The sequence below is a fragment of the Castor canadensis genome, chromosome 10 (assembly GCF_047511655.1).
Source record: "Castor canadensis chromosome 10, mCasCan1.hap1v2, whole genome shotgun sequence".
In the NCBI taxonomy this organism is placed as follows: Eukaryota; Metazoa; Chordata; class Mammalia; order Rodentia; family Castoridae; genus Castor; species Castor canadensis.
Window position 1 is genome coordinate 109,500,426 of NC_133395.1, and position 23,656 is coordinate 109,524,081.

A 23,656-nucleotide genomic window follows, 5' to 3' on the forward strand; every position below is an offset into this window, starting at 1 on the left:
ATGATAAATTGGTTCCTTACAGACATTATAATTATTCATTTTGCCCAGTCTTGTCTTCTTTCCCCATAGTGCTCAGAGGAGCAAAGAGGGTAGAAAGCTATAGTAAGGAATGGCTTTTCCAACAGCAAAAAAACCCTAAAAATTAAGGGTATTTCTGATTATAAATAATTGCTTGTTTTTTGTTTTGTTTCTATTGAATCATAGTTGTTTTCCTATAAAGCATTTTCTTCAAGTAACTGATCAATGAAAAAGATTCATTTACACCTCAGAGAAGTAACTGTGAAGTCCCTTCACGATCAGTGTTATGGAGGCAGTCAGTATGGCTCACAAAACAAGCACCGTTAACTAGACCACCTGTGACAGCAGTGGCACATAAATTGCCAAGAAGTAAAGTAGTTTTACACAGACATGCCTGAAGAGATAAAAATTAAATGACAGTCTACAGAACACAGACTATAAAGATTTTGACATTTTTTTCTCTAATAAGTTCTATATGTTCTCCCTCTAAATTTCTTTTTTTATTATTATATTATTGTTGTACTGAGGGTACAATGTGACATTTACAAAAGTGATTGCAATATACCTTGTTGAATTTACCCCTTCTATCATTCTCCTTCACCCATTCCCCCCATTACTGGAATAGTTTCAATAGGTCTCATTTTTCCATTTTCATATATGAGAACATAGTATTTCTACCATATCCTCCCTCCTACAATCTTTCCTTTTATTCTTACCCCTCCCACTGGTACCAACCCCCAGAGAGGACCTGTTTTGCCTTCCTGTTCTGTTTCTCTCTAAATTTCTTACCATCTGTAGAAAAACAAATAATTGTAGGAAAATATATTTAATTTTGAATTATGTAATATTTCTATATATCTAAAAGGATAAGTGTAGCCTATAAATTCTGAAACATAATAATCAAGGTAAATATTATTCTTTGAAAATTTTTAACTGGGTCTTTCTGATTCTTAAGATTTTTGTTACTGATTTCTAAACAGCTAAACCAAAGACAGACATAGACATAGACATAGCCTTATAAATAGCAATAAGTATGCATGAACCTAAGAATTTATTTATATTGCAAACATACACACATAAGTGTGTCTGAAGCTCTCCCTTCCAGCACTCCCTGAGAATAAATGCTACTACATTGGATTGTATTTCGCAGTGCAGTATGCTACTCCCAAGGCCATTTGGTAAAGGTCCCTTCCTCTTACTTACATTTATCAAATCAGTTGAATTATTAGTTTGCTTTCTTTGACTCAAAGTTGTAATTTTTTTTATATTCCCAGTAATGCAAAATATCTTAAACAGTACTGTATCTGAATTATTTTTTCCCTCTTATTTAGTGATCTCTAGTAACTACCAGACCTGTCTTGGCCTTCTGATGCATTACCCACTCATCGGGGATGTACACTCACTGATTCTTAAGGCTCTGTTCCTTAGAGATCCAAAGGTAAGGATATGTGCAATTTCAGATTGGGGGGAAAAATAAGCTTTCTGTATGTGTCTAAGACTACCAAATGTAGAATTTGCGTAAATGACAGATGAATTGCCTACTGATAGAATTTGTCAAAATTTGTAGGTCAAAACTCACATACTTCGTTGGCCAGCAACTCAGCAAGCAAATTAAATATACATTGTTATAAAGCTGGACCATGTACCCTTGTCTCTCAGCAGGTTGTTCTGCCCTCTTGTCTTCCTCATAACTTAAGGAAATACTGAACAACCATCTCTTTTTTTTAACCAAACTTCATTATTATTGGTTCCCTTCACAGGGGATGACTTACTCAAATAGAGCTTCCAGGCTATATGAAAATCAAGAAAATAGGCCTATGGACAGGATTAGATATATAAGAGTTTATGATATAATGAAACACTGAATTATTTCACATTATGAATATGTATTTCTTATTTTATGGATTAAGAATAACCTAATAAGGTTCAAACAGAATTTAACACCAAGTTTTATGTTTGAGTGTAAAGCAGTTCATCAAAATTTTCTTTACACTTCACAGAAAAAGTGTGCTCTTTTACAACTAATGTTGTATTTCTTGAAAATAAGAACATTAAATGATCTAAAAAAATCTGTGAATCCTTGCTACTTTTGAGCCAAACAAAAATATTGGATGAAGTATAGGAGAGAAAGCTTCAAATACGAGTATCAGAATGCCAGGCATTGGATGTTAATTCCAGCCTTTGGCTCTTTGGCAACTCTCCCAATAGTAATGTTGGCAGTTGTCAAACTGTCTCTGAGTCAGTCAGTCTGTCTGTAGGTTCCATTGCCAGAGCTCTGTCTGAGCCTCCAAATGTAATAGAATTTTTTATTCTAAAGAATTTCTGCCCTTTCCTTGGTTGCTGACTTCAGCTTTTCAGTATATTTTGCATTTATTCTTTTCTTAAAATAGTTTTCCTGCCAGCTGCCAGTGGCTCACACCTATAATCCTGGCTACTCAGGAGGCAGAGATCAGGAGGATCATGGCTTAAAGCCAGCCCGGGCAAACAGTTCACAAGACCCTATCTCCTATCTCAAAATAATCCATCACAGAAAAGGGCTGGTGGAATGCTATGTCTTTCTTCTTATTGCTTATGTCTACTCTTCAACAAAACTGGAGAAATGGAAAGAACAGGTTCTGCCTGAAAGCAAGGGAGGTGGGGAGGAAAGGGAGGGTGCAGGGGGCAGAGGGGAGAAATGGCCCAAACAATGAATGCACATAAGAATAAAATGAATAAAGAAAAAAAGAAAAGAAAAGGGCTGGTGGAGTCACTCAAGGTGTAGGCCCTGTGTTCAAATTTCAGTACCACAAAGATAATTTTCCTAATGCTATATGTTTTCTATAGGAATAGAAAATTTTATAGCATTTCTGTTGCAAAAAGAAATTTCGTTAGCCATCAGAAATACAATCTATCATTCCTGGATGCATAAGCAAGCATACTTTTTTTTCTAGTAAGGCTTAGGAGTATGACTAAAACTCTAAAGTTCCATATCTAGGGCTGGCAGAGTGGTTCAAGTGCTAGAGGCACCGAGTTCCTCCTCTAGTACTGCAAAAAAGAAAAAAAAAGTTTTCATGCTTATATTTGTGTGTAACTTGTAAAAGTATATAGTTTTTAACCAAGGGGGAAAAAAAAACACAAGATGATGAAATATCTGTAAGAGAATTAAAAATGAGGTATGAATTTTGATCTGTAAATTTAAGGCACAGTTTATAAGCATTAGGAATTCTTAGTCATTTAGAATGGAAAAAATGCTAAAATAGAATTTGAATTCCCTTTTTTATTTATGTGATTTGTTTGGTTTGATAGAAGATTGTATTATCAAAAACCTATCAATCTTGGTGATTTTTCCCTAACTAAATATGGTTGATCTTTTTATGAATCACTCATGTAGTTTCTGAGTTCTTCAAATAAGTCAATCAATGTTTATTACTAGAATCTAAATACTCTTTCATGTTAGTGTGCTTTTTATAGAGTACATTTTATCTCAAGAATATAATATTCATAATGTAAGGGTATAATGGAATAAATTTGACAAGCCTTAAAAATATAGATTCTTTACTCCTTAAAGGAAAAAATAATCAAATCATTATCTAAAAAAGAGAATTCCCCACTTTTACATTGATAATCTCACCAATTATAAGCATGGTCAAACTGTGGAACCTTAAAGTGGTATTTCTGAGACTCAAGAAATTGGGTAGGTTGGGGGATTTTACAAGACTCATGAAAACAAGTATAGTTAAGTGTTTATAATGACTCATTTGTCGATATCACTTAGTAAGTTTTAAGCATTAGCCAGTGTCATTTGACAGAGTCGTTTGTTAATGTAGATCCATGGTAATGTGGGCAGTTCTGCAAGGAGCCTTAGTTAGAAAGTGGAAACATAGGTCAAGCCATGGATTGACTCCTAAAACCCTCATTATTTTGGGAAAGTCATGCTTTCTGAGCTTTACTCCTTTTTTTTTTTTTTGTAACATTTGGAGGTTGACTGAAATTTCATATGATGACCCACCCAACCACAGCATAGTTTGTCCATAAAGAACTGACTTCTAATGAAGTAACATGATCTAATTCAATGCTACAAATAAAAGCACTAGTAAATAAAAGGGCAAGTCCACCTATTTTATAGAAATCCACAAGTACACAGTTTTCAGTATAATGACTATCAGTAGTAGTCATAAAAAGTACCTTTGTGCTCAAGGAAAGTTGATGCTAGTACCCCTAACCCATATCCTCTAAAAATACAGGTATCAGAATGCTTGAAATAATTTCCTAATAAACAGTAACACTGAAACACTTGAAATATTCAGTCATTTCTGGTTCAAGTAGATCAGAGTAAATATATAACTCAAAAGTCTCAATCAAGTAAACTATTAGAAAGATGAGATTTGAGGCATGAAGGCACACTCTTCCATAGTCTAGCTTCATGTGACCTGGTGATCATATGAATGTTGCTGACAGATTCAATAAAATAAAAATAACAAGGAGCTCTAAGGCTTAGTAAGTCATTGTCTGCCTTCAAAAAAAACGTTTTGCCCTGCCATCATCCCTAACTTCATATAGAGATTGCCCAGTTGAGAATACATTGTACAAGTATACCTCAAGACACCAAACTCTAATTGTTTTATATCAGAGGTAGGTTGTACTGTAGAAAAATTTCTTTCTTGCACAGACTGAAATAATAGGACTATAAATTATAATAATAAGATAATACTTAATAGTTTTCTAAGCACTTTGGCATGCCTAATTTGGAATTCACAATAACTCTATGAGATAAGGCAAAACAAGGGTCTCTTTCCTCTTTTCCAAAAAGCTTATAAGCTTCCAAAGTAGCTAGAGTGGCTTCCTGACCTTTGCATCTACTCAACACCACCGTCACATTCTGCATTTTTCATGAAACCATTTCTGGGTTCAGTTACTATGTTTCCTCCCCCTTTGAATCTGCACAGCACCTTGTATTTTGTATACATGCATATTTATCTTATCAGTTAATCCTCCTTAAGACTGTTCATACTCATTTTTTAGCACTTAGCTTTGTGTCCTGCATGTGCTTGGTATTAAAAAAAAAAGTAGTAGAACTGAATTCTGCTTCAGATACTATGTCTTTTTTCAGGATACCACATTGACTCCAATCTAAGTGGACCTCACTTAACTTGCAAAGTTCTAGAAGCCATATCTACATTCCACAAAAGCCATAGCCAATGGTATATATATTTTTAGCTGCCATTTCTAAAGAGTAGCTTATTCCTTAAAATTTGCTTTGTGTCAGAATTATTATCGCATAAAGAAGACTTAGTCAAGAATCTTGTTAATGTTAGACTTAAAACTGGGAAGGCCTTAAGGCAGTCTAATCCAGCCTTCTTCTTTCATAGATGAACTAATTGATAATCAAGGTGAAGCATAGAGACTTTTGAAAGTCCACACAGCTTATCAATGACAGAGCCAGCAATGGAACTCAGCTCTTGGGCCACCTTTTAACACAAAAGCTATAATAACTTCATTACTTTTTAAAATAGTGGTACCTACTTATATATTTCTCATATAAATCCTTCTGTTTGTAAAAAATATTTATTTGCATCTGTAATACATGAAACTTTCATTTATGTACATGGCCCAAAAACAATTTAAAATTTTTGAATATATGCTTATGACAAGCCTGGATGTCAAAAATCTGTTTGTAGCATCCTGTAGCCTACACTCCATAAATATAAATTCTGTAGTATGCTCTTCAGACCACAATCTTATTTCTCATTTTCTTTTCTTTATCATATTGGAACTACTGAACAGATTTTCAAAAACAATCCACTAAATGAAGTTAGAGGGATAGAAGGACAGTCTGAAAAATATGAAGTGATTAAAAAACATTGTTCTAGCTAGTTGTTCAAATTCAAAAAAAATTTTAAAAACCCAATTAGAAATAAAAGTCATAGAAAATGTGAACATATTGTGTTCCTTAAATAACCAGATGTTCTCTCCTTCCTGAAGGCAGTAAGGGCTAGGAATAAAGGTTTTAAACTATTGTTTTAAGTTAACTGTGAATTTTGCAAATCTGTTTTTACCCTTTAGCAAATAAAATTCTAATACAGAAACATAAGCTGAGTAATTTTCATTTTTTGGTGCTCTCTTATTTGTGCTATGTGTTGAAATGATAACCTTATCACAAAGACTTAGTACAAATGAAATACAGTACATGGATTACCATATTAGATTATGCAGTAAGAATTTGACAGCTACCATTTGTTTTGAAGACTAGAATATTTAGAAAAAAAAAATCCACTAAGTTTGCAAGCAGTCCTTTCAGCAGTGACTATTGTTGTTTGTCGGAGAAAATTGGTAGAAATAAAATAATTCCATACTCATGACTTACATAGAAACATACTAGAAAAATATAATATTCAATGTTCCTGTGCTTTGTCTATTTCTGATCTGGCATTTGTTTGAGTTGTATTAGATTTTGGTTTTTTAAAATTATGAAAAGTCTGAATTTTAAATTTCAGAATTTATACAGGTAATTAAATTTACTCATTTAATTCAAATAACTCCATTGTACTTGTGTTTTTTATGATTGTCTAATGATTTTGGTAAACTGTCTTTCAGAACTGGAAAGTAGTAAATAGATTCAAACCTACTGCCCGTCGGGTTACAGTGTTAGAAAATGTCCCTTTCCTATAATGCCATTGTAATTTTTTCTTCTCTGAGCAATAGGGACCTAAAACCACCTACACAGACCCTTTAAGAAGGATGCACAGTATCCATTTATTTACTTCTCATGATGCTTGTATCAGAGGGGCTGTGAAAATTTTCTAGTGTTTCTAGGCCAATTTTTTTTGTCATGATATCATGTTATCGATAGATTTGTGTTACTTATGTCCCCTCTTCACTCCTCCTGTCCCCAAAAAAAAGGTGAAACGTTTCACTGAAAACTGCCCTTCTTGGGGAATCATTTTTTTTTCTGTGGTTTTGATAGTAGCACAAGAAAAGCTGGATTTTCTTTGTTTCCAAGCTGTATGATTAATGTCATTCATTTTTATCACTAGATTACCACCAATTGGATGTTTATTATACTTGATATTTAGGTATTAGAGATTAATCAGGTATGCTTTTACATCGTATCAGAAATAATATACTTTTCAACATAGATTAGCAAAAATAACTGTAAGTTTTATTTCTGAATAAATGGTGACTATGAAACAATCTGTAAAGAGTGATATAAAAATCTTTATTAAACCAATATTTGAAATTCATTGTTTTCAGACATTTCATAATGTAGAATCAGGTGTTCCTAAAATCGGGAACCAGATAAGGATGCCCACTATCTCCACTCCTATTCAACATAGTACTGGAATTCCTAGCCAGAGCAATTAGGCAAGAAGAAGGAATAAAAGGAATACAAATAGGTAAGGAAACTGTCAAAATATCCCTATTTGCAGATGACATGATCCTATACCTTAAAGACCCAAAAAACTCTACTCAGAAGCTTCTAGACATCATCAATAGCTACAGCAACATAGCAGGATATAAAATCAACATAGAAAAATCATTAGCATTTCTATACACTAATAATGAGAAAACTGAAAAAGAATGTATGAAAACAATTCCATTTACAATACCCTCAAAAAAAATCAAATACCTAGGTGTAAACCTAACTAAAGATGTAAATGACCTCTACAAGGAAAACTATAAACTTCTGAAGAAAGAGATTGAGGAAGACTATAGAAAGTGGAGAGATCTCCCATGCTCATGGATTGGTAGAATCAACATAGTAAAAATGTCGATACTCCCAAAAGTAATCTACATGTTTAATGCAATTCCCATCAAAATTCCAAGGACATTCATTAAAGAGATTGAAAAATCTACCATGAAATTTATATGGAAACACAAGAGGCCACGAATAGCCAAGGCAATACTCAGTCAAAAGGACAATGCTGGAGGTATCACGATACCTGACTTCAAACTATATTACAAAGCAATAACAATAAAAACAGCATGGTACTGACACAAAAACAGACATGAAGACCGGTGGAACAGAATAGAGGACCCAGATATGAAGCCACACAACTATAACCAACTTGTCTTTGACAAAGGAGCTAAAAATATATGATGGAGAAATAGCAGCCTCTTCAACAAAAACTGCTGGGAAAACTGGTTAGCAGTCTGCAAAAAACTGAAACAAGATCCATGTATATCACCCTATACCAATATTAACTCAAAATGGATCAAGGATCTTTATATCTGACCACAAACTCTAAAGTTGATACAGGAAAGAGTAGGAAATACTCTGGAGTTAGTAGGTATAGGTAAGAACTTTCTCAACGGAACCCCAGCAGCATAGCAACTAAGAGATCGCATAGATAAATGGGACCTCATAAAACTAAAAAGCTTCTGTTCATCAAAAGAAATGGTCTCTAAACTGAAGAGATCACCCAGAGAGTGGGAGAAAATATTTGCTAGCTACACATCAGACAAAGGACTGATAACCAGAATATACAGGGAACTTAAAAAACTAAATTCTCCCAAAACTAATGAACCAATAAAGAAATGGGCAAGTGAACTAAACAGAACTTTCTCAAAAGAAGAAATTCAAATGGCCAAAAAACACATGAAAAAATGCTCACCATCTCTAGCAATAAAGGAAATGCAAATTAAAACCACACTAAAATTCCACCTCACCCCTGTTAGAATAGCCATCATTAGCAACACCACCAACAATAGGTGTTGGCGAGGATGCGGGGAAAAAGGAACCCTCTTACACTGTTGGTGGGAATGTGAACTAGTACAACCACTCTGGAAATAAATTTGGAGGCCACTTAAAAAGCTAAACATTGATCTACCATTTGATCGAGCAATACCACTCTTGGGGATATACGCAAAAGACAGTGACACAGGTTACTCAGAGGCACCTGCACACCCATGTTTATTGCAGCACTATTCACACTAGCCAAGTTATGGAAACAGCCAAGATGCCCCAGCACTGACGAATGGATCTAGAAAATGTGGTATCTATACACAATGGAATTTTATGCAGCCATGAAGAAGAACGAAATGTTATCATTCGCTAGTAAATGGATGGAATTGGAGAACATCATTCTGAGAAAGGCCCAAAAGATCAAAAATCGTATGTTTTCCCTCATATGTGGACATTAGATCAAGGGCAAACACATCAAGGGGATTGGACTTTGAGCACATGATAAAAGCGAGAGCACACAAGGGAGGGGTGAGGATATGTAAGACACTTAAAAAATTAGCTAGCATTTGTTGCCCTTAACGCAGAGAAACTAAAGCAGATACCTTAAAAGCAACTGAGGCCAATAGGAAAAGGGGACCAGGAACTAGAGAAAAGGTTAGATCAAAAAGAATTAACCTAGAAGGTAACACACACACACAGGAAATTAATGTGTATAGTTATCCTTATCTCAACCAGCAGAAACCCTTGTTCCTTCCTATTATTGCTTATACTCTCACTTCAACAAAATTAAAGATAAGGGCAAAATAGTTTCTGCAGGGTATTGAGGGGGTAGGGGGAGAGGGAGCGGGTGGAGTGGGTAATGGAGGGGGTGGGGGCAGGGGGGAGAAATGACCCAAGCATTGTATGCACATATGAATAATAAAACAATAAAAAAAACCAATATTTGAAATTCATTGTTTTCAGACATTTCATAATGTAGAATCAGGTGTTTCTCAATGAACACTAAAGGCTTTCTAGAGACTTTAAGTAATTTTGAAGTTGTTTCATAGTATTTTGAAGATATTAATTTATTTAATCAGTCTTTATTATGTTCCTTCTATATACCAAGCATTGCTTAGATGGTACAAACATGATGAGAAAGAGACCCCTTTATATAATAAGCAAGTAAACGGGAAGTTACTTAATGTGTCATAAAGGATTCAAATAGAGTGTGTCATCATTAAAATAATAGGTAGGGATTGAATCTGGTCTGGGTAGAGACCTAATTTAGATAGGTTGGTCAAATGAAGATACCACTTTAGATGGAAAGTAATGGAAAAGAAGGAACCAGCCAGGCAAACAATAGAGAGAGAAGCCTGATGGAACAGCAAATGCACAGGTCAAAAAGAGATTATTAAGGCTACTGGTGGGACTGAAAGAAGACCAACATCTTGGAGCCAAACCAGTAAGGCTTGCTGTTACTTTGTTCTTCCTGTGTGGTCTTACATGATGAAATAAATTCATTCTGGAGACCACATTTTGAAAAACCAAAAAAATTGCTGGATTCATGGTTATTCTGCCTGATGATTAACACATCTTATTATGAGCTACTTTTCTCTCAGCCAGAAATTCCAAGAAGTTGTCCTCACTTGGTAAGCACACTTACTAAGTCAGACCTGTGGACTGCTGGCAGGAGATCCAGCCAGTAGATTGTTGTGTGGTTTAAGAAGTTGGGCCAACACTGAATTAGCCCTACAGAGACTACTTTGATCTTTTAAGATAATCTTTGCTGCCTTCTCCATGCCACCAGTCTTGGGCAGTTTTGCCTCCTTTTTGTAAATACCGTGCTATAGTATGTAGTGACAAAGGAGCCCGACCATTCTTTCTCACCTACTAAAATAAGAGCTCTCCAGCATCAGAGACTAGATCTTTAACAGTCCTAGTTAGTATCTAGTTAGCAGGAGGAACAGCCTATTGTGTTTATTACACATTTCACTCCTTTTTTTAAGTTGTAGATTGAGGAAGCTGGACCACATACATTCATTCAGTGGGCCCCTCTGGATATGTTTGGCAAGATTCAATTTAATTCAAAAGATAAGATTTACAGGGCTGGTGGAGTGGCAAGCTTGAGGCCCTCAGTTCAAACCCCAGGAAAGAAAAAAGGTATGATTTATTCTCACTACTTTTCTGTATACAGACCAGGTTGGTTCAAGCGATTAAGACATTGTTCCCTACACAAGTAAATAACTAATTGTTATGGGAGGTAAAAGGAGTGAGAACTTTGTAGAAAGGACAAATAACTTAGACCTAAGTCAGAAGGGCTTCTTAGAGGAAGTTGCATTCCTACTGACTTTGAAGAATTTTCTTGGTGATATTATTTCAACTTGAGAAAACAAAAGAGGCAGAGCTCCTGGTGGTTGCTGAAGTCAGTAACTAGGCTGGGCTTGGTAGTTCTCTATCCAGTCACTAAAGAGTGACTTTCTCCCCTCTTAGCAAATGTTAATTATCTAAAGTCCATGAAATATGGAAGAAATTTTTATTTGATAGTATATTATTTAGCATTAACTGTAAATGTTTTATCATTGAAAATGATGTCATTTCCATGATTTTTATTAGATTTATTGGTTACAAATAGTTGGTCATCACAACAATAGTTACTGAAAATAAGAATGTCTTCATTTATACCTTTAGTCATGCTAAGAATGTTTAGTGATTTTTATTCTGGCCAACGGAAGAAAGCTATGAAACTTTGTGAAAATCATCACTCTATATGCTTTAAAGGAGAGGGTTCCCTTACTGAGAAGCAGCTCATTAGAGTAGTGATTATTTTTTCTCAAATAATGAAAAAAGAGATTAAAATCCATGGGTTAATTCTTTGCACACCAAAGTCTACAAACCAAGCTCCTGGTTTTTTATTCAATATCTTATAAGTAAGGAAACTCTACATGTTTAAGAAGAACTATTTATTCTAAATAGACTACTAAAACATTTAACACTATCTATCTTACATATGTGTGTTCAGAAAGTCACTATAAATCTCTAAATGTAAAAGTATTAAAACAAACTAAGTGATATGATTGTAATGTGTCCCTGAAGTCAAGGAATAAAGTGGCTGCCCTGTCTTACCACTGACTTGCTGTTTTATGACAGGGAAGTAATTTAACCTTTTGCAGCCATAAATTCAGGTTCATTAATTGTCTTTTAAAGTGTGATGGGTGACTAGTAAGGGCTCAATTAACTATCATCTCTAAAAGTCATTTCCAGGTCTAAGTACCATGGCAACCTAGTTAATCCTTTATTTTCCTTGTTGTATTAAAAACAGTTTGTTCAGAAAAGAAAAAAAAAACACTGCGTTGAATGTATCTTTGTCATCTTACTGTTATAAATATGGTGAAAATTACAAATCACAAATTGTGACAAAACGATTGTAAACTTAAAACTAAAAAAAAATTCTTTTAATATAAGTAGTTATAGCCACACAGGTATTGTTGTACCCAGATCGCAAGACCCCAAAAGACCGCTCAGGAGTCCGAAGTCGCATGCAAAAACAAGGAGCCTTTATTCGGGCTTAAGCTCGGGCTCTCCAACCTCACCAACCCAGCGGATCTGCACAGAGAGCCCCGAGCCTCACCCCAGCAGGGTTTTTATTGGGGAAAGGCAGGAGGAGGTTGGATGTTACTCAGGTGAGGGGGTCTTGGCATATTGGAATTGGTTTTTACTCCATTGTGTCTTGGTCATCAGGAGTGTGGCCAGAGTTATTCTTTTTTGGTCACCTTGGGCAAGGGCCTGCTTTGCTCAATTATGATTGGATCAGGGCTGAGGTGGTGCATTCCAGAGGAGGGTTCATGCCCAGGTTATGGTGCATTCCAGGGGAGAGGTTGTGCTCAGGTCAGTGCTAAGGAACAAAGGAACCTGAGCCTGAAATGACGATGTCCCTGTTATTTTTTTTTAAACGGGGCCCCTGAGTTCAAACCCCAGTACTACCAAAAAAAAAAAAAAAAGGTGATTATAAACGGGGCCCCACATCTGTTATTTTTTTCCTAGTTGGGGCCCAACAATATTTTATTTGCCCTTTAAGTATATTATCTTAGTAAGCTTAAAATATTAAGTATATTGATTTTTATAGGAAGAAAATCCAGTATACTCCAGTAGTAAACTATTTAATCATAATCAGTTAATTCTGCTCTATTGAAATACTTTAGATATATTGCTATGTTTTGGACCCTGGGTGTTAGAGGCATAGTCCCCAGCTTCTCATTGTTTCAAGATGGTAGAAACTTTCAGAATTGTGGCCTACTGGGCGGTCTGTGGTCATTGTGGCTGGCTCTCAAAGGAGATTACTCAGTAGTCTTTTCCTCTCTCCTTTTTGCTTCCTGGCCATAAAGTGAGTGGTTTTGTTCTACCATGTGTTCCCGCCATGATATGAAGCCACAAGCCCAAAGCAGTAAGCTAGCTAGGTATGAACTGAGACCTCTAAAACTGTGAGCCAAAATAAACTTTTTCTTGTACAGTGATTATCTCAGGTGTTTGTTATAGTGACAGAAAGTTAAATCTGTCTCAACACACATCCACATATGAAAAAAATTTAAAATATATATTTCATTGGTTTTAAGGTCTTTTATAATTATAATTTTGGGAAATTAAGTCAATTTTCCACACTATCAAAATTTTCTCTGTACCTCAGTAATGGTGGGTCACTCAGAGGACCCGGAGCTACCATAGTATTAGACCAGTTTGTCTCTGTGAAGGAGCTTTGCTGTAGCATTTGTTGGATGAGTGACACTTTTTCCAAGTGTCTTAATATGACTTGGGAAATGTACTTGGTTGTTTTTCCTAGTTTTGAAAAGGGACTTTATAGCTTCATATTAACAGCACATGTGTTTCTTTCTCCAAAATTCTATATCTCTATTCATCTAGACAAAATTTACTAAGCTCTTACTATGTACTGGTAGCATGGGAAATCTCTCAGAAGTCTTAGTTGAAATGTGTAAAGAAAGATGAATAGCGCTGGGCAGTGGTGGCTTACACCTACAATCCTACCTGCTCAAGAGATCAGGAAGGATCACAGTTTGAAGCCAGCCCAGGCAAATAGTTCATGAGGCCCTATCTCACAAAAAAAAAAAACCACACCAGAAAATATGGCTGGAAGAATGGCTCAAGAAGTAGAGCCGCCCACCTAACAAGCATGAGTCCCTGAGATCAAACCCGACTACCACCAAAAAAAAAAGATGAATCGGATTTATGGCTTTTCATAGGTCCAGGCTTTTTAATGAAGCCTATCCTAATCACCCCACAGACCAGACATCCCTGACCATTTCCATATTTGGTAATTTACTGATTTGTTGTGGTTTTTTTATTGTCCGTTTTCCATAAGTGCCTCCATTCCTTGAAGACAATGCCTATTTTATTCTCTGTGTCCAAAGTATCTAAAAGAATGAATGAATGGATAAAGAAATGAACAAACAGTAACTAATAACCCCAACCAAATCCTCAAATTCTCTACCAGATGAGAAATTATGATGTTCACTACAATTTGGTTTAATAACTATTTATTGCCTCCTTTGTGCAGGTTACTGGTGATATAATGATTTAGCAGAGACAAAAGTTCCCCATTCACAAAGCTTGTACTCTGGTGCAGTGAATGTTTTGTTTGTTGAGACAGGGTCTCACAGGTAGCCCAGGCTGGCCTTGAACTTTTGATCCTCCTGTCTCAGCCTGCTGAGTGATAGCATTACAAGAGTATAGTACCATGCCCAACAATGCAGTGAATCTTAACTGTGGTATACAAAAGAGGCACTTACTTTAGGATGATACAGATTCCTAGTCTAGTGTAAATAGATCTACATTAAGATCCAGAATTCTGTACTTTTCCAAAATTTATGAACAGTGGACAGCACTTTAAAAATCATGAGATTGGGGCTGGGAACATGACTCAAGTGGTAGAGCTCCTGCCTAACAAGCATGAGGCCCTGAGTTCACATCCCAGTACAGCTCTTCTCCCCCCACCACAAAAAAAAAAAGCAGAATAAATGTCATGAGATTGAGAAAAAAGTTAGTACATAAACTAAGAGCCAAGCACCTAAAAAGAAGCCTGAACTCTAAACATTGGTCTCCAAAATGGAGTTGACGCACACACAGTGACTGCACAGAGATAATGTTTTTGATGATGGCTATTCTAATGGGTGTGGTGGAATCTTAGTATAGTTTTGATTTGCTTTCCTTTATGGCTAGAGATGGTGAGCATTTTTTCATGTATTTTTTAGCCATTTGAATTTCTTCTTTTGAAAAAATTCTATTTAGTTCAATGCCCATTTCTTTTATGGTTCATTGATTTTTGGGAGAGTTTAGTTTTTTGAGCTCCCTGTATAGTCTGGTTATCAGTCCTTTGTCTGATGTATAGTTGGCAAATGTTTTCTCCCACTCTGTGGTTGGTCTCTTCAGTTTAGAGACCATTTCTTTTGTTGTGCAGAAGCTTTTTAATTTTATGTAGTCCCATTTGTCCATTCTTTCTCTTAGTTGCTGAGCTGCTGGGGTTCTATTGAGGAAGTCCTTACGCATACCTATGGTTTACAGAGTATTCCCTGCTCTTTTCTGTACTACCTTCAGAGTTTTGGGCCTGATATTAAGGTCCTTGATCCATTTTGAGTTGATATTAGTACAGGGTGATAAACGTGGATCTACTTTCAGTTTTTTGCAGGCAGATAACCACTTTTCCCAGCAACATCTGTTGAAGAGGCTGTCTTTTCTCCATCGTATGTCTTTGGCACCTTTGTCAAAAATAAAGTGGGCATAGTTGTGTGGATTCATATCCAGGTCCTCTGTTCTGTTTCCCTGGTCTTTATATCTGTTTTTGTGCCAGTACCATGCTGTTTTTATTGCTATTGCTTTGTAAGATAGTTTGAAGTTGGGTACTGTGATACTTCCAGCATTGCTCTATTTGCTGCATATTGCCTTGGCTATTCGCGGTCTCTTGTGTTTCTAATGAACTTTAATGTAGATTTTTCAGTCTCTGTGATGAACATCATTGGGATTTTGATGGGAATTGCATTAAACATGTAGGTTGATTTTGGTAGTATAGCCATTTTTACTATGTTCATTCTACCAATCCATGAGCATGGGAGATCTCTCCACCTTCTGTAGTCTTCCTCGATCTCTTTCTTCAGGGGTTTATAATTCTCCTTGCAGAGATGATTTACATCTTTTGTTAAGTTTACTCCTAGGTATTTGATTTTTTTGAGGCTATTGTAAATGGAATTGTTTCCATATATTCTTTCTCAGTTTTTTTGTTATTGGTGTATAGAAAAGCTAATGATTTTTGTAAGTTGATTTTGTATCCTGCCACCTCGCTGTAGCTGTTTATGATGTCTTGTCGTTTTGGGGTAGAGTTTTTTGGGTCTTTAAGATACAGGATCATGTCAACTGCAAATAGGGATATTTTGACAATTTCTTTACCTATTTGTATTCCTTTTATTTCTTCTTCTTGCCTAATTGCTCTGGCTAGGAATTCCAGGGCTATGTTGAATAGGAATAGGGATAATGGGCACCCTTGTCTCATTCCTGATTTTAGGGGAAATGGTTTCAGTTTTTCACCATTAAATAGGATATTGGCTGTAGATTTGTCATTTATAGCCTTTACAATGTTGAGGTACATTCCTTCTAGTCCTAGTTTTCTTACAGTTTTTATCATGAAGTGGTGTTGGATCTTATTAAACCCTTTTTCTGCATCTATTGAGAGGATCAAGTGGTTTTTGTCTTTGCTTCTATTAATGTGCTATATTACATTTATAGACTTGCATATGTTGAACAACCCCTGCATCCCTGGGATGAAGCTGACTTGGTCGTGGTGAATGATCTTTCTGATACGTTGTTGGATTCAGTTTGCCATTGTTTTATTGAGGATTTTTGCATTGATATATTCCTTAAGGACATTGGCTGATAGTTCTCCTTTTGGGAGGTGTCTTTGCCTGGTTTTGGGATGAATGTAATGCTGGCTTCATAAAATGAATTAGGCAGTGTTCTTTTCCTTTCTATTTCATGGAAAAGTTTAAGGAGTGTTGGTATTAGTTCTTTAAAGAAGAACTAATTCAGCTGAGAGTTCATCAGGTCCTGGACTTTTCTTTTTTGGGAGATTCTTTATTGCTGTTTCAATTTCATGTTGTGTTATAGATCTATTCAGGTGATTAATGTCCTCTTGGTTCAATTTTGGGTGGCCATAAGTATCTAGAAATCTGTCCATTTCTTCAAAATTTTCAAATTTATTGGAATATAGGTTCTCAAAGTAGTCTCTGATGATTCCCCAGATTTCCATGGTGTTTGTTATCATCTCCCCTTTTGCATTTCTCATTTTACTGATTTGGGTTTTTTCTCTCCACATTTTAATCAGGTTTGCCAGGGGTCTGTCAATCTTGTTTATCCTTTCAAAGAACCAGCTTTTTGTTTCTGTTTCATTGATTTTGGCCCTTATTTTTATTATTTCTATCCTTCTGCTTTTTTGGAGGTTTGCTTGTTCTTGTTTTTCTAGGAGTTTGAGATGTGACATTAGGTCATTGATTTGAGATCTTTCAGTCTTTTTAATATATGCACTCATGGCTATAAACTTTACTCTTAGGACTGCCTTTGCTGTGTCCCATAGGTTCTGGTAGATTATGTTTTCATTTTCATTGACTTCCAGGAACTTTTTAATTTCCTCTTTTATTTCATCAATGACCCACTGATCATTGAGCAATGTGTTGTTCAGCTTCCAATTGTTTGCATGTTTTTTACTGTTTTTTTGTTGTTGTCGATTTCTAGTTTTAATGCATTGTGATCAGATAGAATGACTGGGATTATTTCTGTTTTCTTATATTTGCTGAGGCTTGCTTTGTGCCCTAGGATATGGGCAATTTTGGAGAAGAGTCCATGGGCTGCTGAGAAGAATGTATATTGTGTGGAATTTGGATGAAATATTCTGTAGATATCAGCTAGGTCCATTTGATCTATGGTGTGATTTAGTTCTAGAATTTCTTTGTTGATTTATTGTTTGAATACCTATCAGTTGGTGATGGGGGTATTAGTCTCCCACTATCACTGTGTTGGAGTTTATATATGTTTTTTTTGTTTGGATGACCTATCTGTTGGTGATAGGGGTATATTAACATCTTCCACTACCATTGTGTTGGAGTTTATATATGTTTTTAGGTCCTTCAGGGTATGTTTGATGAAATTGGTGCCCTGACATTTGGTGCATATAGGTTGATAATTGTTATTTCCTTTTGGTGTATTTCCCCTTTTATTAGTATGGAGTGTCCTTCTTTATCTCTTTTGATCAATGTAACTTTGAAGTCTACTTTGTCTGAGATAAGTATTGCTACTTCTGCCTGTTTTCAGGGACCATTGGCTTGGTAAATCTTCTTCCAGCCTTTCACTGTAAGTTGTGCTTGTTTCTGTCAATGAGATTGGTCTCCTGTAAACAACAGATTGTTGGATCTTCCTTTTTAATCCAGTTTGCCAGACAGTATCTTTTGATGGGGGTGTTAGTTCATTAACATTCAGTGTTAATATTGATAAGTATGTGGTAATTCCTGTCATTTATTTGTTTTTGTTGTTTGAGGGTTTGATTGTGTCCAGCTGAATTAATGTTATTCTCTGATTCCTTGTCTTTTCTTCTCCTGTGGTTTGGTGTTACCTGTCCTCTCATGGTTGTGTTTGCTTTCATTTTCTGTGTGCAGAATTCCTTGAAGACTCTTTGTAGTGGTGGCTTGGTGGTCATATATTGTTTTAGTTTCTGTTTATTGTGGAAGACTTTTATTGCTCCATCTATTTTGTATGATATTTTTGCTGGCTAGAGTATCCTAGGGTTGAAGTTGTTTTCATTTAGTGCCCAGAATACCTCACTCCATGCCCTTTTTGCTTTTAAGGTTTCCATTGAGAAATTTGCTGTGATTTTGATGGGTTTACCTTTGTATGTTATTTGGGTTTTTTCCCTCTTACAGCCGTCAGTATTCTTTCTTTCTTCTCTGTGCTTATTGTTTTAATGAAACTATATCATGGGGTAGTTCTATTTTGGTCAAGTCTGTTTGGTGTCCTGGAGGCTTCCTGTACCTGAATGGGCATAGCTTTTTCTAGGTTTGGGAAATTTTCTGTTATTTTGTTGAATATATTACAAATCCCTTTTACTTGCACCTCTTCTCCTTCTTCAAAGCCCATGATTCTCAGGCTTGGTCTTTTGATGGAGTTCGTGAGTTCTTGCATATTCCTTTCTCAGGTCTTGAGTTGTTTGACTAATGGTTCTTCAGTTTTTCCTTTAATTTCCTTTTTATCTTCAAGTTCTGAGATTCTGTCTTCTGCTTGTTCTAGTCTGCTGGAATGGCCGTCCACTGTGTTTTGTATTTCTGTTTCATACTTTTTTCTGAGGTTTTCCATATCATGGGTTACTTCCTCTTTAATATTGTCTGTTTTCGTCTTTAATTCATTTATTTCTCTATTTATAGTGTTCTCTGTTTTACTTTAGTGTTTATTTAGTGCTCCTATGAGTTCATTTGTTTGTTTCTGTGTCTCATATTCTTTAGTTTTTGGTGTCTTGAAATTTCTTGAGTGCCTCTTGTATGTTTTGGTTAACCATGTCTAGTAACATCTCCATGAAATTCTCAGTGAGTACTTGCAGATTTCTTCTTTGAGGATGTTCTTGTGCACATCATTGGATTCCTTGGTGTCATTTATCTTTGTTTTATTGGTGTCTGGAACTGGGTATCTGTTTTCCCTCTGAATCTTGTATTAAATTATTTTGAGGGGAGAATGGTTTCCATCCCTTTTTCATCTTCCCATTGCTCCACTTCGCTCCACTTGGTACTGTGCAACTATATTCTTGATAGACTAGTTGGTGGTTTCAGTCACCTGTTTTCTTTCCCTTGGTTTAATTTTGTTTTGTGGCTGTATTGGGTTTGTAGCTAAGTATGTGTGTGTTACTTCTGTCCCTGGGCTGGGTGTAATTTAGTATTTGCTAATTCACAATAGTAAAGCTAACAACAACAACAAAAAAAAAACCAAAGAAATAAACATGGAGAGATGAACAAACAAAAACAAACAAGAAACAGAACAAACAAACAAAATATTCCAAATTTAGGAACAATAGAATTTCAGTCTTAGTTTTAGTTCTGGTGTTACTCCTCTAGCATCCAATCCTGATATTGGTATTTAAGCAGAAGCTCTGTCATAGTCTCGCCACGTGGTTGGGTAGTGTTTAGGTTCTTTTTTTCTTCTCTCTTTCAAAGGCAGCTGCTTGGTCAGCTCCTCCCTCAGTGGGGTGTGGCAGTTTAAGTTTCTATGTTGTCCTCAGGTTCCTGAATCAGCTCTGTAGCCCATCGGCTATCCTGCTTTGGAGTTGGATTTTCACTGTGCTTGATTACTGGGGACTTGTTTCTTTGACTCGCCCCCTTTCTCTGGGGCAAGGTCAGTGATCCATCATCTGGCCCCCTGCTGTCAGTGTGTTATGATGGTTTGCTGATTATTTTTCAATTTTGCAGAGCCTCCATTTGACTTTGGGTGTTGCTCACTGGTTTAGGAGATGAGCTTTGTTGACTGCTACCTACCCTATTTCAGGCAGTAGCTCATCACCTGCCTACTGTTGGTCCTTCTTCCTTTCCAGCCTTTGTTTACTGAAACCGTGCAGAGATCAGCTCCTTGCCTCTCTCCCCTTCTCTGGTGCACTTACAACAACTCCATCCCTCTTCTCTGTGTTAGTTTTCAGTTCCTTATTTATTGTTCAGTTTGTTTGTTTGTTTGTTTGTTTTGTGGGCAGGGTGTCAGTCTGCCCAGGGGGCTATGCTGGTTTATCCTAGGGGTGGCTGGGGGAATACCATGTGACTCTTGGTGCTCATCTATTGGTCTACTGAATGTCTTCCAAGCAGGTTTGGAGCCAGCAGCCCTCCAGTTTTCTCAGTGTAACATGGTATGGAGAAGCTTTCCACGGGCTAGGGGTTCAGGATGTCAAAGTTTTGATTCTCCTTGCTGCTTTATTTCTGCCACATGTGGCTCCAGTATCTCAGTGAGTTTTTGGAGTCTTGGAGCTCACAATTTCTGCTTCTGCACCCTAGTCGCCATCTTGGATCTCTCCTGGGGCTGTGGTTTTAAATCTGAGCTGTATCAAAGGTTATTGATTGAAAAAAATATTTTTCAACACTGTCTGCTATCTAGAGAAATTCACACCAGATATCAGTGTTCTTTAAAAATGATACATGAGTCTAGAATAAAATATTCAAGAAATGCAAAAGTCTGTCTACTTGGATTCAGGAGTCTCCATGGGCTAACTTGACACACTTTTTCTGTAGGGAATCAACTCACCAGGAAGACATAACTCAAATCTGTGTGCTATGTTTACATTCTCCTTTTACTTAGAAAATTCAATGTTCAGTATTAAAACTTCAGTGTTACACTAAAAAGCATCACAAAAAGTATTATGAGCAAATGTCCTTAGTAAGAGTGGATTTTTATAATGAACTTTTAATTCCAAAATGTTTAATCACTGAAATTATTCCCAAAATTGCATTCAAAGTGTGACTGTTCAGGGTTCTTTTTACCAGGCTTCACTGTGTAGGACCTTAGCTTTTGTTACCTGGACAGTTAAAAAGCAAGCAATAGTAGAGGATAGGAAAAAGAAATGGGACCAGAATTTCTCAAACCAGGATTTCCAGTCCCATATTGTCACAGACTAATTCTTGAGGGTCCAGAAATCCTAAAACCTTTTTTTAAAATTGATTCTATTTTGATGACAATTTGAATTTGAGAGATAATTAAAAGAGTGTCCTATCAGGAGCACACAAATGCGTTGAAATTTTTTTAAGCCATTGAAGAAAGTCCCTGCCCCCTACTCTGCTGACACTGAAAGGGTAAGAGTTAAGTAATGTAGAAAAGAGCTAACCAACTACCTAAAAGGAATATTTTGATACCCAATATTAGTGGCAAAGAAAATTTGTAGACCTAAACCCCCACTTTCCATATATAAGTAATAAATGGGGGTTAGGGTTGGACGAGTATGTTACTCTGGCATCTTCCTGTGTGCTAAATTCAAAAATGTAAATACATTAGAGAAAGGAGAAAATTAGTTCTCTTTTGGTGTCTATTTATTGTGTGAAGCTAGAGTTGAGCATAACGCACAGGTGGTTTAAAATGCTTCTCTGCCATCTGAGATCTCGGCTTGCCAGGGTATAGATGGGGATCTCACTTTAGGGAATTAGGCTTATTCGGTATGTAAAATGAGGCTGGCATGGGTTCAGAGGTTTTGTCTATGTCTTTACCAAATTAATGATGTTTTCGCTTCCTTTTTTAAACTTTATTTTCTTTTTAAAGTTTTAATTTATAGATGCATAGATGAGAATTACCTACATTTTTCTGTCAATTGCTTTAAGATTTTTAGTACTTAATGATCATAATACATGTTTCCTATCAAAGTACATAGTAACTATTGGTGTATACCAGACATCATTTTAATCCTTGTACTGAAATAATACTTTAATTTACAACCAAATTACAAAGATTTATATTCTTCTTTTTTCTTTGGTGAACATCTGTATTAACTTGATAAATGCATTGTATGTATAAATTTTGGATTTCAAAATTACTTTTTGAAATAAACCTTGGTTTCACTTTCCTCAAATCTGATTTTTTTGAGTTTATAATAGGTATTTGAAATTAACTCATGGTATAGGTTATTTTTGTTTTGTTTTATGACAAAGAAATTTGTCTTAAATCGCTCCGTATACTATTACCCATAAATATACTGGCATACATTTTACTACAATAGTAAAATAACTGTTATCCTCAGTCACAAATAGTACAAGAAAATTAACTCTTGCTTAAACAACAAAGAAGGAAATAAGATACAGTCTGGATTCGACAGTAATATCCAGACAGTATTACTTATTATTGGTGTATGTGCGTGTATGTGTGTTTTAAACAGAATTTTATGAGCATATAAGGTTATAATTTCTGCCTTTTTTGATCCACTATGTCACTGTATATTTAATGAAGAGGACAGTATGTGGCAATGAAAGACAGAAATGGTGAGACCTGTGTGAACCCTCTGGCAATCAGTGAATATCAGATGACACATTTCTCCAGCTTTAATTACAGGCAAAAGAAAAGACAAAATTAGCATTTTAATATAGAAATATCTTAGGCTTTAGGAGAATTATGATAAATCTAATGTTGCCTAGTGAACCAAAGAGGGGATATTACAACAAACTGTCTCCTTAGGAATATTTGTTTAAATAAAAGCAACAATACTTCATCCTTATCTTTTTTGGATAATTATCACTATTTCAGGCTGTTCTTTGTTCCAGGTTTAAAATACCTTTAGTTTTTGCTTTTTTCAAGTAATTGGAAGTGTTTGTTTTCTATAAAACTACACGAGGAGAAAAATTCTGTTTGCTTGGCACTAACAAGATCATTATTTTAGGGAGAGTTTTTGCTGAACAATTCCAGTTCACTCGTGCCATGGCATTTCTGTACTTGGGCGCATTTAGGTTATTTCAGTTAGAGCGTATTAAACTAACTCATATTCCATGGCTGAGGTTTGCCCACCTGTCTCCCCTAAAACACCTGCAACATATGTTTGTATAGCCCTGTAATGCTTTGCCTTTGGGGTCCTCAGAAATTCCCCCAGAGCTTTTTGGTTATAAACAGCTGAGCAATTCGTTTTTCTAATGATGGTTGCTTTTCCCCCAGCACTCAGGCAATAACATATTCACTAAAATAAAGGTCTCATTTTTCATCAAAGAGAAACATTAGACATAGTTTTACACTGCTGTTTCTCCTTCTGAGCCTTATTTTTTCCCTCTTTCTAATCTGGCATGCTATAAAAATTAAGGGTTGGTAGCAAGATATTAGGAAAAAGAAAATTTAGTAATTCATTAATCAAACATTTTCTTTTCCTCATGTCATACTGCAAATACAAAGACTTTTTTTTCTATTGAGAACTTCAGGAACTTTGTCAGTATAATTTAATGTAAAAATAATGACCAG

General features: G+C 35.8%; 1 protein-coding gene across 2 annotated transcripts in view; it reads left to right on the forward strand.

Moving 5' to 3' along the window:
* Positions 1–23,656, forward strand: part of Tbc1d5 (TBC1 domain family member 5) — a 545,741-nt gene that overhangs the window by 423,940 nt on the left and 98,145 nt on the right. For both annotated transcript variants that reach the window (XM_074043845.1, XM_074043844.1), the window contains one exon: positions 1,350–1,456. In XM_074043845.1, the coding sequence (XP_073899946.1) occupies positions 1,350–1,456 (107 nt within the window). The remainder of the gene's footprint in view (positions 1–1,349; positions 1,457–23,656) is intronic.